The sequence below is a fragment of the Anomaloglossus baeobatrachus genome, chromosome 7 (assembly GCF_048569485.1).
Source record: "Anomaloglossus baeobatrachus isolate aAnoBae1 chromosome 7, aAnoBae1.hap1, whole genome shotgun sequence".
NCBI lineage: Eukaryota > Metazoa > Chordata > Amphibia > Anura > Aromobatidae > Anomaloglossus > Anomaloglossus baeobatrachus.
The window spans coordinates 107619797-107637621 of record NC_134359.1 but is presented as its reverse complement, the minus strand read 5'-3'; the positions used below and the strand labels follow the sequence as shown (position 1 = coordinate 107637621).

The window sequence follows — 17825 nt, the reverse complement described above, 5'->3', positions numbered from 1 at the left end:
AGAAACAGGTTTTACAGTGACTACCAAAAATCTAATTTTTAGAACCAGGAACTAAACTCTAACGGACTTCTAAGATTTTTGCAAAACCAAAGGACTTATAGGATAAGAAAATTCTTAACAAAGGTTGTTTAGAAAGTTGCTTAACTTTTCATTTAGGAAGCAATTGTACAATAGAAAAATATATTCTGTGTGAAGGTGTAGTTAGGCTTTAAGGGGATTCTTGCTTTTTCATCTGAAATTAATGAGGCTTTGATATCTTATTGTGAAATGTACATGAATGTAGTTACACCGATGGGTGTTACAAAGTTAAGCTGGATCTAAATCAATCAATCTGTACTTGAAGTACTTGAAAGGACTCGGAGAAAAAGTTCAGAATGTTTTAGAAACTACCCAACATTGTACATGTAATACTCTGAGAGACTGAATGACTATCCAATTAGAAAATGTAACAGTTGCTTTAACCCCTTCACGACCTTTGACGGATCTAGCCGTCATGGTGCCCTGGTACTTAAAGACCCATGACGGATAGATCCGTCATGGCGAAATCGCGGCCCCGGAGCACCGGGCACCGCGATCGGTTTTAAAAAACTGTAGATTCGGGAAGGAGAGGACTTGTACCTGACCTCAGGAGGGGTGGTGTCTCCTTCCCGGACCTAGGGAGGCTGTGATTGGCTGACGAACGCCGTTCAGCCAATCACAGCCAGTGTTATGTTTCAGCCATTGAAAATGGCTGAAGCATTGAAATCCAGCTATGTCAGTGCTGCTGCAGCACTGGCCATTGGCTGGAGCTCAGTGAGCTTTACTGCACCCGCCCCCAGCTCTGATTGGAGAGATCGGCCTTGTGACCGATTTCTCCAAGCAGCACCGTGCCTCTGGGACCGGGTGAGCTCGCTGTAGGAGATCGCTCTCCTCAGCGTCTCCCTCCGTGGAATCTGAGGAGAGCGATCCCTGCGGGTGCCCATCTGTGAGTCACAGCCCCCGATCCACCGCTGCCCTGCTCCATGTGCTTCGCCCCTGCTCTCCCGCTGCGCTCCTGCATGTGACGCCGCTACTCTCCCGCTGCGCTCCTGCATGTGACGCCGCTACTCAGCAGTAAGAGCAAGCGGCGTCAGATGCAGGGGGTGGCGCAGCGGGAGGAGAGCGTCACGGCGGCCGCTGCACTCTCCCCATCAGCCGCTCCACCGCCCCAGCATCTGCCGCTCCCCTCTCCCCATCAGTCACTGCTCTCGCCCCATCTGCTGCTCCACCGCCCCAGCATCTGCCGCTCCCCTCTCCCCATCAGTCACTGCTCTCGCCCCATCTGCTGCTCCACCGCCCCAGCATCTGCCGCTCCCCTCTCCCCATCAGTCACTGCTCTCGCCCCATCTGCTGCTCCACCGCCCAGCATCTGCCGCTCCCCTCTCCCCATCAGTCACTGCTCTCGCCCCATCTGCTGCTCCACCGCCCCAGCATCTGCCGCTCCCCTCTCCCCATCAGTCACTGCTCTCGCCCCATCTGCCGCTCCACCGCCCAGCATCTGCCGCTCCCCTCTCCCCATCAGTCACTGCTCTCGCCCCATCTGCCGCTCCACCGCCCCAGCATCTGCCGCTCCCCTCTCCCCATCAGTCACTGCTCTCGCCCCATCTGCCGCTCCACCGCCCCAGCATCTGCCGCTCCCCTCTCCCCATCAGTCACTGCTCTCGCCCCATCTGCTGCTCCACCGCCCAGCATCTGCCGCTCCCCTCTCCCCATCAGTCACTGCTCTCGCCCCATCTGCTGCTCCACCGCCCCAGCATCTGCCGCTCCCCTCTCCCCATCAGTCACTGCTCTCGCCCCATCTGCTGCTCCACCGCCCAGCATCTGCCGCTCCCCTCTCCCCATCAGCCACTGCTCTCTCCCATTCAGCCACTGCTCTCTCCCAATCAGCCACTGCTCTCTCCCCATCTGCCGCTCCACTCTCCCCAGCATCTGCCGCTCCACTCTCCCCAGCATCTGCCGCTCCACCGCCCAAGCATCTGCCGCTCCCCTCTCCCCATCATCTGCCGCTCCCCTCTCCCCATCAGCCACTGCTCTCTCCCCTGCATCTGCCGCTCCACTCTCCCATGCATCTGCCGCTCCACTCTCCCCTGCATCTGCCGCTCCACTCTCCCCTGCATCTGCCGCTCCACCGCCCCTGCATCTGCCGCTCCACTCTCCCCTGCATCTGCCGCTCCACTCTCCCCTGCATCTGCCGCTCCACTCTCCCCTGCATCTGCCGCTCCACTCTCCCCTGCATCTGCCGCTCCACTCTCCCCTGCATCTGCCGCTCCACTCTCCCCTGCATCTGCCGCTCCACTCTCCCCTGCATCTGCCGCTCCACTCTCCCCTGCATCTGCCGCTCCACTCTCCCCTGCATCTGCCGCTCCACTCTCCCCTGCATCTGCCGCTCCACTCTCCCCTGCATCTGCCGCTCCACTCTCCCCTGCATCTGCCGCTCCACTCTCCCCTGCATCTGCCGCTCCACTCTCCCCTGCATCTGCCGCTCCACTCTCCCCTGCATCTGCCGCTCCACTCTCCCCTGCATCTGCCGCTCCACTCTCCCCTGCATCTGCCGCTCCACTCTCCCCTGCATCTGCCGCTCCACTCTCCCCTGCATCTGCCGCTCCACTCTCCCCTGCATCTGCCGCTCCACTCTCCCCTGCATCTGCCGCTCCACTCTCCCCTGCATCTGCCGCTCCACTCTCCCCTGCATCTGCCGCTCCACTCTCCCCTGCATCTGCCGCTCCACTCTCCCCTGCATCTGCCGCTCCACTCTCCCCTGTATCTGCCGCTGCACTCCCCAGCATCTGCCGCTGCACTCCCCAGCATCTGCCGCTGCACTCCCCAGCATCTGCCGCTGCACTCTCCCCATCAGCCGCTCCACCGCCCCTGCATCAGCCACCACACTCTCGCACAGTGTGCGGCTGTGTCGGGTGATGCGATGCGAGATTTGTGCATTGCTCTCACGTGTGGCGCTTGCCTTAGTGTCAGTTGCAGATGCATATATTTTTTTTTTTTACTGACGTCTGTATTTTTTATTTTGCCAAACTAATGTTTCTTTGTATTGGGGGGGGTCTAGTTTCCAACATGGGGTCACATGTGGGGGAGCTCCACTGTTTGGGCATATCAGGGGGATCTCCAAACACGACATGGTGCGGCTAACGATTCCAGCTAATTTTCCATTTAAAAAGTCAAATGACGCTCCTTTCCTCTGGAGCTCTGCCGTGCACCCAAACAGTGTTTTTCTGCCACATATGAGGTATCAGCGTACTCAGAACAAATTGCCCAACAAATTTTGCGGTCCACTTTATCCTGTTACCCCTGTACAAATTAAAAAATGGAGCCTAAAATAACATTTTGTGGAAAAAAGAAAGTACTTTTTGGTTTTTATGCCTCAATGTATGAAGCACGTGAGGGTTCAAAGTGCTCATTACCCATGTAGATTTATGCCATGGGGGTTTAGTTTCCAAAATGAGGTCACTTGTGGGGGAGCTCCATTGTTTAGGCACCTCAGGGGGTCTCCAAACGCAAAATGGCGCTACGCTACGCTAATAATTCCAACCAATTTTGCTGTGAAATGGCGCTCCTTCTCTTCTGAGCCCCGCTGTGTGCCCAGACAATTACTTTCCACCACATATGAGGTATCTGTGTACTCAGGAGAAATTGCACAATACATTGTATGGTGCATTTTTTCCTGATACCCTTGTGGAAAAAAAAGCTACCTGGTTGAAATAACAATTTCATGGTAAAAAAAAAAATACATATATTTTCACGGCTGAACATTCTTAACTTTTGTGAAGCCTCCAGGGGTTCAAAGTGTTCAGTAAACATCTAGATAAATTCAATGAGGGGTCTAGTTTCCAAAATAGGGTCACTTGTGGGGGAGCTCCATTATTTAGGCACTTCAGGGGGGTCTCCAAACACAACATGGCATCCACTAACGATTCCAGACAATTTTGCGTTTGAAAAGTCAATTGTCGCACCTTGCCTTCCGAGCCCTGCTGTGCGCCCAAACATTTGATTTCCACCACATATGAGGTATCTGTGTACTCAGGAGAAAATGCACAATACATTTTATGTTGCAATTTTTCCTGATACCCTTGTGAAAAAAAAAGCTACCTGGTTGAAGTAACAATTTCGTGGTAATTTTTTTTTTTTATTATTTTCATTGCTCAAAGTTATTAACTTTTGTGAAGCCCCCAGAGGTTCAAAGTGCTCAATAAACATCTAGATAAATTCCATGAGGGGTCTAGTTTCCAAAATGGGGTCACTTGTGGGGGAGCTCCATTGTTTAGGCACCTCAGGGGGTCTCCAAACGCAACATCGCATCTGCTAATTATTCCAGACAATTTTGCTTTCAAAAATTCAAATGATGCTCCTTCTCTTCCGAGCCTTGCCGTGCGCCAAAACAATTGATTTCCCCCACATATGAGATATCGGTGTACTCAGGAGAAATTGCACAATTAATTTTATGGTGCATTTTTCCTGATACCCTTGTGAAAATGCTAAATTTTATGGCTAAAGTAACATTTTTGTGTAAAAAAGTAAAATTTTCATTTTTTCCTTCCACATTGCTTTGGTTGCTGTAAAGCTCCTAAAGGGTTAATAAACTTCTTGGATGTAGTTTTGAGCAGTGTGAGGGGTGCAGATTTTAGAATGGGGTCACTTTTGGGTATTTTCTGTCACCTAGGCCTCTCAAAGTCACTCCAAATGTGATGTGGTACCTAAAAAATTTTTTTTGTAAATTTTGTTGGAAAAATGAAAAATTGCTGATGAACTTAGAACCCTTCTAACTTCCTAACGGAAAAAAATTTTGTTTCGAAAATTGCGCTGGTGTAAAGTAGGCAAGTGGGAAATGTTACATAGTAACTATTTTGTGTGACATATCTCACAGATTTATGGGCATAAAATTTCAAATTTTGAAAATTGCGAAATTTTCAAAATGTTCGCCAAATTTCCAAACTTTTCACACATAAACGCAAAAAATATCGGCCTAAATTTACCATTGACATGAAGTACAATATGTCACGAAAAAACAATCTCAGAATTGCCAGGATCCGTTGAAGCGTTCCAGAGTTATAACCTGTCAAAGTGACACTGGTCAGAATTGCAAAAAATGGCCGGGTCTTTAAGGTGAAAACAGGCTGGGGGCTGAAGGGGTTAATAACCTGTCCACTAAGGCCGCTACGGATATTAATCATTTGGACGTCTGTTAGAATGGTTTTCAGTTCTGTCGTCCTGCTATATCTTTACAAACTTAGCTTTTTTTTTTTACTTTGTTTCCTTGTATTTTTTCTAATTATGTTATTTTTTTCCTCTTGGAATTTCAAATAAATCTTAACACAACTTAATTTTCTTTAGAAATCGATTCTCTTAAACTGGCTCAGCTGGCAAAAAAAGCACAGGCCAAGAGAAAAGCTACACCAGTCGTTGGGGACCTGCAACCTCTCATGGATGCCTTACCTGAGCTGTCAGAATTAACCTCTGCTAGTAAACCCAGAGCACGTCGGAAGCAGCCTAAGGAGTAAGTTAGGTTTTTTTCTTATTTTACTACATTACTGGAAAAAAAAGATACAATGCAAATTTTTTTTATTTGGTGAAGCCATCGCTACTTCTGTAAGGTGATATTTCACTGAAAGCATTTAGCACCTACATCCTACATTAGCTCGTCATAATGACATCAAGATCATCTGCTGGACACGACATCACTTACATCCACTGGATACAGTGGCATCACCTACATCCACTAGACACAATGACATCACCTATATCCACTACATACAAGGACATCACCTACATCCACTTGATACAGTGTCATCACCTACATCCACTGGATACAGTGGCATCACCTACATCCACTAGACACGATGACATCACCTATATCCACTACATACAAGGACATCACCTACATCCACTTGATACAGTGTCATCACCTACATCCAGTGGACACAATGACATCACCTACATCCACTAGACATGACATTCAGGTTCAGGTCAGGGGTATTGTGACTAGTCTGTCAATCATAGTCTGTACTCAGATAACCAAACACGGATCTGTGAAACCAGCCTTATTCTTTCAGTTAGTGAAGGTGTATATAACCAAAATACTAAGAGCATTGTAACCAATTATACCGCCATATAGCGACCATATAAGAGAAAAGTACCAGGTATGTGCATGCGTTCAGCAGCTTCTTACCACACTGGAGGATGTACAAGTGAATGCATTACTAATCCATCACTGGCCGAATATATGGCGGTTCTACCCAGAAACTGACAGCTGACTTCTCTGATTTCTGTTGTTCTCTTTTTCACCACAACATTATAAAGACTAGTCTCAAATAAATTCAGTACCCTTCCCCCTCCCCCAAATAATTTCCAGCTTAGAGCAGGCATTAACATATATGAATAAAACAATGGAAAAGATCCAGCTGGACTCCAAGGGGATAAATAAAAATGCTTCTTTATTGGTAACTTGATTAAAAATAAATATCCATATTTCAAGTGAAAACACCAGCTTGTACACACTGATGAATGGCAGATGTATACCACAACGCGTTTCGGCGGGGTGCCTTCCTCAGGTCCCGCCAAAACGCGTTGTGGTATACATCTGCCATTTATTTTTAATCAAGTTACAAATAAAGAAGCATTTTTATTCATCCCCTTGGAGTCCAGCTGGATCTTTTCCATTGTTTTGTTCCATTACCTTCTCAGCTTGCTGCTGTAATCCGTGCCAGACTAAAGGACATTAACAGGAGGATATATTCAGGCTTGTCTCTGCAGTGGTGAGCGGTTTTTGTTCCTTTCTCTATATTAACATATATGAATGGTCCAGACCGCTAAGCTTATGTGCACATGGCGGTTTTTAGTTGTCAGTGCAGCTAACGAGTTTTCATGGAGAAGCCACTTCAAGAAAATGCCAGCGGTTGTTTTCTTGAAGTATCTTCACCGGTGATTTTGCCATTGTTTTTCTGGCGTCTTATACTCTATACTATGAAGTATAGCGAGCGAACGGCTTCTGAGCGGAAGTGTTTGTGTGACTATGTTCCGGACATCTTCCTTGCACACTGAGCGCCATTATATGTAGCCCTGAGTGGACCTTTCAGGTGTTGTTTGGTGGTATCACAATCTGTTTGCATTTATACAAATGTAAAAGAGCGACTGATCTAAATATATCTCATTGCTTACACATTGCTTATATGTTATCAGTGTCTCTATATACTATGCAGCTCATTTTAGCATAATACCTCTAGTAGTAAATCAAAAAAGAAAGAAAAGGGAGCCTTAAATGGTAAATCATATATGCACAAATTCTTTATTCTTGATAATACAAAACAGGGTTGAAAAGGAACCTAAAAGACAGATGGATAGATATATAAAAAGACACAAAAATACCGTAAACAATGTATACAATGCAAAACACAAAGTATGTATATATAAAGAATGGAATGCGGATACAAAGATGAGTAGTATGGGTATATAGACTGGCACTGGAGATAGATAATGCTACTGCCTAATGTCCCTCCGGTGTGTATGTGCCCACAGACTGAGAGCACAATGGATCAGTCCAGTATATATTGTGGACACAGAGGTTGCACAGATAATTACCTTGTAAAATGCCAGTGCAGGAATATGTGCCAGGTCAAAGAAAGATTCCCTGAAGATGACCTCCGACTCCCTACGTACGTTTCACTCTGAGTACTTTGCTCAATCATGGGGAAGACTTCCCACCAAGGAGTTTGTATATTTGCAGGAATCTCTTCTAGGTTCACTGTTTTCCAGCCACATTATAAATACATGATCTGTATGATAGGGAATATAAATTGTGAGGAGACAGTGATTATGATGTCTTTAAAGTCCTGCAGAATATGAAGGCGCTATATAAGTGAGTAAAACATATGAATAAATAAAAATATAGAAAATCAATCATAAATATAGAGGGAAAGCCCTGCCTTACAGTGCTTGCCCTACATTGTGGGAATTAAATAATAAGGTATTACAATTTTATGTAGCGCAGAATAAGCAAAATTTGCTAAATACGGCTTTCTTTCTGTAGCATATAACTCTGTATGACCTTGCCATTGATGGTTAGTGGACAGATGTGATGCTGTGAGAGCAGAAGATTAAATGACCCAGTGACGTGCAAAGGATCTCATTTAGATCCGTTTGGCGTACGAAGGGATTAGATTTTTTTTTTATTTGTTGTTTTGTCAATTTAGTGTTTTATACCTACTCGTGGTACAGTACGGGACAATACCATTACAGACATTCCACTCTTTTGCAATTCCTGACTTTGCCGTTGCATATTACCTTTGTGATTTTTATGATTGCAGTACAATTTATATAGAGATTACATATTCCAAATGAAATACAAGGTGATCTAATTACATTTTGGTCAATTCTTCCTGCATTATTGTATTTTCGTATTTATTAAGCTGGAGATTTGCTAGATTTGCAGGAACACAATTCTTTAGCCTCTCTGCTGGCCGCTTCAGTTACCTCCACACTAAATTTCTCTAACTATGCTTTCATAGACCTTGCTTTGTGTATGTCATTCTGGAAAAGAAACAGGCTTTATCCAAACTGGAAGCATACAATTGTCTAAAATTTTATGTTATCATCTTACATTTCACTAAAAGGAAGGGGCCAAACTCCAAACAGAAATAGCCGTGCAACACCGTGAAGGCTGACCATATTCCTGCCGACACTATTCCTGGTCACATGGTGAATTTAGCCCTTTGTCCAGGTTGTTGAACATAGAAATACAGTTCACCGTCTTGATGTCCAATTTTTGTGCCGATTTTAAATTCGAGGGGCAATTTGGAACTTAATAGTATGTGACAAATCAGAGTATAGATGACTGAATATATACATCATCATATAAATAGATCTCTTAAACCTGTTGAGGCTGATGTAACTACTTTGAAACTCCATCCATGTAAAGGCCCCTTTACACACTGCAACATCGCTAGTGATATCGCTGTAACATCACCGGTTTTGTGACGTAATATCGACCTCCCCAGCGACATTTCTGTGTGTGACACACAACAGCGACCTGGCCCCCGCTGATCGCTACAAGTCGTTCAGGACCATTCTTTGGTAATTTGTTTTCCGCTGCGTATCATGTATCGGTGTGTTTGACACAGTTACAATGGCATCGTTAGCGACCCAGCCCATAGGCGTGCTAGCGTTCCCTTTCCAGCTAAGTCGTTCTGCAGGTCCGTATCGCTGCTGCGTCGTTGGCCTGATCGGCCTGTTTGACAGTTCACCAGCGACTGCTAGAGACTTTCCAACGATCCCGGCCAAGTCGGGATCGCTGTTGGGATCACTAGAAAGTCTCAGTGTGTAAAGGGGCCTTTAGATTGGCTGTATAATCTCTGTTTGATAGCTTCTCATTGTCCCTTCCCTGCTGCTGAGATCTCACACTGCCCAGTATAAGCTACAGCTATCAGTCAGGCGGGGTAAGCACAGAATGGATCATCCACTGAGCTCTTTATCTGGGCTCATAAGTGCTCAGATTTTACCAGTCAGTCAGCTATTATGCCATGGATTTTCTAAGTGAGTACACAAGCCTCAGCAGCTATTAATTAATCTATGCAGTTTGTATATTTAAATTTGGCGACAGGTCCATTTTATGTATTCCACAGAGACCCTCCAAACACTTAAAGGGGTTGTCCAGGTTTATCACGGAAGTCTGCAGTCACTCTATGTTTCTCTTTGTGACTGCAGTCCGACTTGTCCAGTGCTTGCGCCAGGACCATCACATGACTGTTAGTGTGCAATATGTATCCTCTTGACCATATCCCAACTGGAATATGCAAATAAATTCAGCAAGGCCACACACGTGTAGGGGAATGTGGCCGGAAATAGTCATATCACATACTTGCGGTCACATGATTGCTTGGTCTCGCCTCCAGAGAATTCTGACGGTGATCGCTCTGCGCGATGTGAGGATTCACAAGTCTGCACTCACCTAGAGACTGCAGACGTCCGTTCCAAACTTGAACACCCGCGTTAACATATTAGGATGATTTCATTAGTTACCAGTAAAACCTGCAGATCACTAGTAGGAGAACCATTGTGTAATATCATGACTTACACCAATGTCTCCTTAAAGCAGAAGTTGATCAGAAGGTTCAGTTCTATCTCCTATCCACACAACACAAAAATTAATAGGACCAACTGAAATTAAAGAAAAAAAATTCAGGCAAACGGCTGGAAATGTGGTGAAATTTAAAGAAAAACCTATTTCTTACCAAATCATTGTATGCTGGTCCTGAAGATATTGTGCCACGTTCATTATGCATGTGACTGCTACAGCCAATCACTGCCTCATTTGTCATGTACTGGACATATAAACATCAAAGCCAGTGGCATAACCTAAAGCTCATGGGCCCTACAGCAAAAGCTTTAACAGGGCCCCCAATTATTGCAGGTCTTTAATAGCAATGGTCCATTTGTATGAGCCAAATGGACCTTTTTGCGGCCACCTAGGCTCCAGGGTCCAGGTGCAGTTGCATCCCCTGCACATATTCTGGCTACACCCCTGGTCAAAGCTGAAGCCATGAATTGGCTGCAAGAGTGACTTTTGTGATAGCCATGGCATAATCTCTTTAGGACCGGTCGGCACCACCAGAATTGCCACACTCCGCAGTGATAGATCCAATAGATAGACCAGTGATGAGCAAGCGTGTGAGTTTTCCAAGTTTCTTCTATTAAAGATGAAAATTGGATAGCCCAAAGATGGCTTCTTAGTGCTGTCTGTTTTTGTCTTTTTTTTCACATACCCTGACACTTAAATTGAGACGTTTGATTCAGGTCAAAATCAGATGCCTCCATGTATTGGTGTGGACTACTCAGTTTTAAAAACTACACTAAACTATAGCCCATAAAGGGTAGGAGTTCTATCTGTGGAAAAACTGGCGTCTGAATGAGCCCTTAGTCTAGTGGATAGAAACCATAAATTGTTCCTTTTGTGACTCAATGGCAAAATTTATATTAAGAACTATTGATATATAGCATGGCATAGCCAGAGTATAGATCCTATTCCATGGTCTGATTGACCCTTAAAGGGGTGGTTCACCACTGTTCATTACTGGCCACTTCGATATTATGTTGAGAAACAAGGTTTCTCTCAAATACCTTGTGTTGCCAATACTGCCTGTGAGCGGGGCAGTTGTGGTCTGCTCACCCCCTTTGCGAGAATCCTGGGCTCCGTGCCTTCTGATGTCCAGAGACATCACATCAACTGAGGTGGGCCGCAGTCATATCTCTCTGCTCGCTTCTCCTTCACTGCAGAGAGCAGCAAGCAGGAGCAACGCTAGGCTGTGATGAGCGGTGAAATGCCGCCCACAGCCCAGTGACACACGGAGATTGGAACCGGCCGCGGTGATGTCACGTCAACTTCCTGTTCACCTGACATCACCAGGCATCAGAGGCCACTGAGCCTGGGGGTCATGCTAAGGTGGTGAGCGGACCACAATAGCTCCGCCCACAGGCAGAATTGGCAACACAAGGTATTTGAGAGAAAACCTTGTTTCTCAACATAATATTGATGTGGCCAGTAATGAAAAGGGGTGAACCACCTCTTTAAGTGTGTATGATATGTGAAGTATGACCGTATGGAGGTATGATTTACAGAGCACTAGTCCAAGTTGGGTTGCAAAAGGAATCAAATGTCACTTATTCAAGCGTAAGGGCCCTCATACATATTAGACTAACATCGGCTAACAGTTAAATGTCTATGGGGGCCTCCCAACTTTCCCTCAACACATATGTGTGGAGAAAAGGATCCAGTGTGGTTCAATTTTGGATGTTCCTTTTGCTCTTCATCAGATACGCTACCATTCGAGGAGTCGGGAGCACTCGCCAGAGATGAGTGACTTTGTGCATGAAAGAGTCTAGAGAGATAGTTGTCAGCTGAATGATCTGCCAAACCATCGTTAGCTGTCACAATCTGTTGTGTAGGAAAGTCCTAAATCTGTAATGTGTAAATGTGGACTGAGGTGGTTGGAATAAAGACCGTCAGATCACTGCTGTAAACGTTTGTTTTCCTTAAGAATAACAACTGTTAATCTCAAAAACCTAATTCGTAGCCGAAAATCTTCCCCGGTTTGCAATGAAATTATTTTTCACTGGTCATGTGCCAATGCAATGCCTAACTCCCCATGTGCCACGGCCTGCTGTCTGCCCGGGACGTCTGTACTGTATGATTCGCTTTGGTAGCTGGAAGGATTTCACCTTTATGAAAAGAAATCCAATAACCATGAACCTTGTCAAGGAAACCTCTAAACGCTTTCTTATATTTGTCATAGGAAGAAAGCAGCATTGATAATACTTGGTGTAATAACTAGCCCAAACTCTTAATCACCTGTGTATTTGACCCCTTGTCAGTCGTTGTATGTACTCTCGTGAGCTGCCTGCTGGGTACGTGTATTGTTATAATCCTAAGGATAATTTATGTATGTTACACAAGCTGATTTTTTTTTATTGCAGAATTTCAGATTAAAGATTGGAATAGCTGCTTGATATTTGTGAGCGCCCTTCATTCCTCACATCCATTCACACTTTCTTCTTCAGTATACAATTCATTTCCTGCTTGGCCCCGCTGCGCTCTACGTCTTCTCCAATGGTTTATCCTCCTGAGGCTGAATTTACACTCTACAATATAACCAGCGTGAGCCCTTATGCACATTTTGCAAATTTGCAAGAAAATCAGCAGAATCAGTAATAGGAGATTTTCTTTATTTATAACCTCCCACACTGTGCTTATTGTCAGCAGAGCCGTTTTATTGTGAGCTGGGGGAGTATTGGACATGTGTTTTATGCTGTCAACTGCAAGTATTAGTCACTGTAAGCAAAACCAAACAAGTTTAAAGTGTTTGTTCTGTCCGCAGCTGGGAATATAGAGGATGGACTCGAAAATCGGAAACTGTGGCCTTACGCACTGTTTTCACACATTTTTTTCAAAGGAGTTTTTGGAGCAGATCTGCTACAAAATCTGAAAGAGTTTCTGTTGATTTTAATGGCTAATCCACAATGACAAGTCTTTTGCCTGCTGTTTACCTGAAAATATTTAGAAAAATGCCTGACGTGGGAAAAAAATTTGAGCCACTTTGTGGTGAGTGCCAGACACAGTGGTGGACACTACCTCATACCCAGCTATGCTGCTTGCCACACTACTAGACTTACTGAGCACCCTCTGCACGTACACTGATGAAGGTCTTTTGACCGAAACGTCTGTGCTTGTGCAGGTCCTAAAAGTTCTTCACAATAACAAACACTATTCTTATTGATCTTGAGTACCAAGTTTCTACATCTACTTGACAGGAAAAAGCTGTGGATATAAGGAGCGCAACAGGGTCTTACCAGTGTAAAATACGGTGACTTTTTAATAGGAAAACCGCTCACTTGGAAAGGTTGTGAGACTCACAACCAGTATAGAGACATATAACAGCTGCAGCCGATCCCACGTGCCAAAGACAGAAGCAAAAAAACAAAAAACAGGATAATTGTGGTATACTCCACGCTGCTGTACAAAGAATCACTCTAAATAATAAAAGCAATGGTGATGGTTTATTCTACGCGTTTCGAAGAGATATCCCCTCTTCTTCCTCAGGAAAATCCACCGATGCTTTTATTATTTGGAGTGATTCTTTGTACAGAAGTATACCACAATTATCCTGGTTTTTGTTTTTACATCTACTTAAGGCAGTTTTAGACCCTACTTGTGCACCACCCCAGAAGTGCCGTGTGTATCATCTCACTTCTTTAAAGCGGAACTTGATGGAAACTGCTCCAAACTAGACACTGTAAAAGCAAAAAGGCTACAGAAAGCGTTTCAAGAAAAAGAATTCTTCAAAAACTTGTTTTGGAAAAAGTTTTTCTGACTCCGTTTTGAACCCGTCAGAAAACAACAACAATTCTGCAATTTTCTGCTTGCCATACAACTATTAAAGTGCATGTGCTGTTCCAGCGGTGTGATATTGGACGCAAAAATCACGTGACACAATCAGTGCTGTCTTCAGTCTTCCCGCTTTTGGACGTAATTGACATCCAGAGTAAGCCAGAGCTGTGGCTGCTCTCTCGCTTCCTCCGTAAATCTAATTTGTCCCCAAGACTAATTGGACGAAGGGATCACGTGATATACCATAACAACATCTCACCGCTGGAACAGCACTCACACCAGAGCCGAGTTTAGGTGTTATTATTTTACTACGGGGAACATAGGTATTGAAAAAGGGTTGTCCGAGTAGTGGACAAACACTTAAAAAAAACGGCCAAATTGCAGACAAGTCGCACTTTGATATGAATTGAAGTCATATCAAAGAGAGAGTTTATGCTTCTTGCAACCTGCAACAAAAAAAAAACAAGCTATTTTGGAAACATATGGGGATCAAAAAAGTCCGTGGAGCCTCTGTTAGGAGTCTCAACACAGAAACTAGCCAGATATCCCTCCGGGAAGGACCTAGCCAAGGAGTGGCTCTTTTTAGGAAACCACCATAACCACCATATTAAGTGGCTCTTTTAGTCAATATCCAACTCTTTGACAAGTTTATAGATATGACAAGGGAATTACCAAGGCCAGGTATCCATCCACAGACAGCTGTTTCGGAGTATTGCCACTCATCAGTGTGAAGTAGGATTCTGGCCAGGCGGGAGCAATGCCTAGTAGACCAACAAGACAAAACAATCACTGGTGGTTATGGTGGTTTCCTAAAAAGAGTCCTTGGCTAGGTCCTTCCCGGAGGGATATCTGGCTAGCTTCTGTGTTGAGACTCCTAACAGAGGCTTTAGAGACTTTTTTGGTTTGCATATTTCTCAGGGGGGCAATGCACCTAGGATTTCACTGTGTTGAGCGCCCTTGTTGGCTGCAGGCAGTGTTCTCTGGCTGGTCTCCCCGAGATCAGTGATTGTTTTGGAAACATATGGGGAGCAGTGTGACAGTTCTCGTAGATCACAATGCGACACCTCAAATAAAGGGTATGTTCACACAGTGGAATTTTCACGTAGATTTTAATGTGCATTTCACACCAAAGTCCATCTCCAACCAATGGATTTTTCTGTTGCTGTTATAGAGAGAATAAATAGCAGATGCCACACAAAAATACTATCCGCTCTGAGACACACAAATTATCCCCCATTGAATGTCAAAGGTAAGAAATCCAGATAGAGCGGAAGATCTAGTTCTCAATCTGGAGCTTCTCCTTATATCCATGAATATGGAGGAGCAGCTATGGGAACCTTGTCCTGTCTTGTCTATTGTCACCGCAATAGTAAATCATGGCGTCAGTTTTATACTTGTCAACAAACCTTCTCTACTCTGTGGACAATTCCGTATAGCCTTCATTAGTGTTGGATACATGCATAAGTAAGAGCGGTATTTTAATTGCAGCTCCATAGCAACATGCAAGGTGTGGTGGGCGTCACAACCTGCTCAATGCTGGCATTCATTTACAATAATTAAGTCATCCACTGCACTTATCTGCTTTAAATCCCCAGAGAATATAACCAGTTCAGTCTTGTCTGCTGTCAAAACTGCTCCTGTGACGATTTTTCTGATATCTGATTCCTTCTGGGTTTAGTTCTACATCTGACTACCTGTCTACGCAATTATGATAATTTACTATTATTCTAGCACAAGTTATTGGGGTATACATAATAGGGACAAGTACAATAATCATCAACAATACGAGGCACAGACTGGTGCAGGAGACAGATCCCTACCTGCGAGGGCTCACCGTCTACAGGGGATGGGTGAGGAAACAGTAGGTGAGGACAGAGCTGGTCATGGAGTGGTATAGTGGACTTCGGGTTACTGCAGGTTGCAGTTTTGTTGGTAGAGGTGGGTCCTTAAGGCCCAGTCACACTAAACAACTTACCAGCAATCCCAACAACGATCCAACCTGATAGGGATCGCTGGTAAGTTGCTAGGAGGTTGCTGGTGAGATGTCACACTGCGACGCTCCAGCGATCCCACCAGCAACCTGACCTGGCAGGGATCGCTGGAGCGTGGCTACACGAGTTGCTGGTGAGCTCATCAGCAACCAGTGACCAGCCCCCAGCCAGCAGCGACGCACTGAAGCGATGCTGCGCTTGGTAACTAAGGTAAATATCGGGTAACCAACACGATATTTACCTTGGTTACCAGCGCACACCGCTTAGCGCTGGCTCCTTGCTCTCCTAGCTACAGTACACATGGGGTTAATTACCCGATGTGTACTCTGCTACACGTGCAAGGAGCAGAGCCGGCACTGACAGCTGAGAGCGGTGGAGGCTGGTAACGAAGGTAAATATCGGGTAACCAAGGTAAGGGCTTCTTGGTTACCCGATGTTTACTGTGGTTACCAGCCTCTGCAGAAGCCGGCTCCTGCTGCCTGCACATTTAGTTGTTGCTCTGTTGCTGTCACACACAGCGATGTGCGCTTCACAGCGGGAGAGCAACAACTAAAAAGTGGCCCAGGACATTCAGCAACAACCGGCGACCTCACAGCAGGGGCCAGGTTGTTGCTGGATGTCACACACTGCAACATCGCTAGCAACATCGCTGTTACGTCACAAAAGTTGTTCGTTAGCAGCGATGTTGCTAGCGATGTTGTGCAGTGTGACTGGGCCTTTAGGCTCCTTTTGAAGGTTGTAGTCTGACATGGTGGGGTAAAGAGTGTTCCAGAGTATTGAGGAGGCACAAAAGAAATCTTGTAAGATTGTGCGAAGACGAGATAAGAGAGGAGCAGATTTTGTGAGGATCAGAGGTTGCGTGCAGGTAAAGGTCCAGTCACACTAAGCAACTTACCAGCGATCCCAACAACGATAGGGATCGCTGGTAAGTTGCTAGGAGGTTGCTGGTGAGATGTCACACTGCGACGCTCCAGCGATCCCACCAGCAACCTGACCTGGCAGGGATCGCTGGAGCGTCGCTACACGAGTTGCTGGTGAGCTCACCAGCAACCAGTGACCAGCCCCCCCGCACCACGTGGAAGATGCTGCGCTTGGTAACTATGAGAAACCAAGGAAAAAAAAAATTGTGAAAACATACCCTGCTGTAACTAAATAAAAGCATAGTGCATATAAACATAGGGTACTTAGTAAACACTGTTTTTGATCAAAAAAAGCATAAAGCTATCCCACCAAACGTCAAGGTGTACCCAGTTGGGATAGTACCTACACTCTCTAATATTAAAACCTTACCATGGGTCTAAAATAGGCCTCAATGTGGCTAAGGGCTGAGAGCGACCGGGTCCCAACAGGACACACACAGTCAGGGGGACTCACAGAATGAAATGTCCAGCTCGCTGAGAAGGGGGCCACTCCCTGTTTGTACTGAATACAAAAAAACTACATAAAAACAAAAAAGTGAGCCGGAGTATGAGATGGTATACATGGAACTTGTGAGACCATGTTCACACTGGCCATGAGACTAAGAGAAACCAAGGAAAAAAAAAAATTGTGAAAACATACCCTGCTGTAACTAAATAAAAGCATAGTGCATATAAACATAGGGTACTTAGTAAACACTGTTTTTGATCAAAAAAAGCATAAAGCTATCCCACCAACCGTCAAGGTGTACCCAGTTGGGATAGTACCTACACTCTCTAATATTAAAACCTTACCATGGGTCTAAAATAGGCCTCAATGTGGCTAAGGGCTGAGAGCGACCGGGTCCCAACAGGACACACACAGTCAGGGGGACTCACAGAATGAAATGTCCAGCTCGTTGAGAAGGGGGCCACTCCCTGTTTGTACTGAATACAAAAAAACTACATAAAAACAAAAAAGTGAGCCGGAGTATGAGATGGTATACATGGAACTTGTGAGACCATGTTGACACTGGC

At 45.2% G+C, this 17825-nt stretch overlaps 1 protein-coding gene across 1 annotated transcript in view; it reads left to right on the top strand.

The window, feature by feature from the left end:
• SLX9 (SLX9 ribosome biogenesis factor) overlaps nucleotides 1–17825 on the top strand; it is a 208083-nt gene that overhangs the window by 160377 nt on the left and 29881 nt on the right. Inside the window, exon 4 of the mRNA XM_075318957.1 lies at nucleotides 5359–5521. Coding sequence (XP_075175072.1) covers nucleotides 5359–5521 — 163 coding nt within the window. The remainder of the gene's footprint in view (nucleotides 1–5358; nucleotides 5522–17825) is intronic.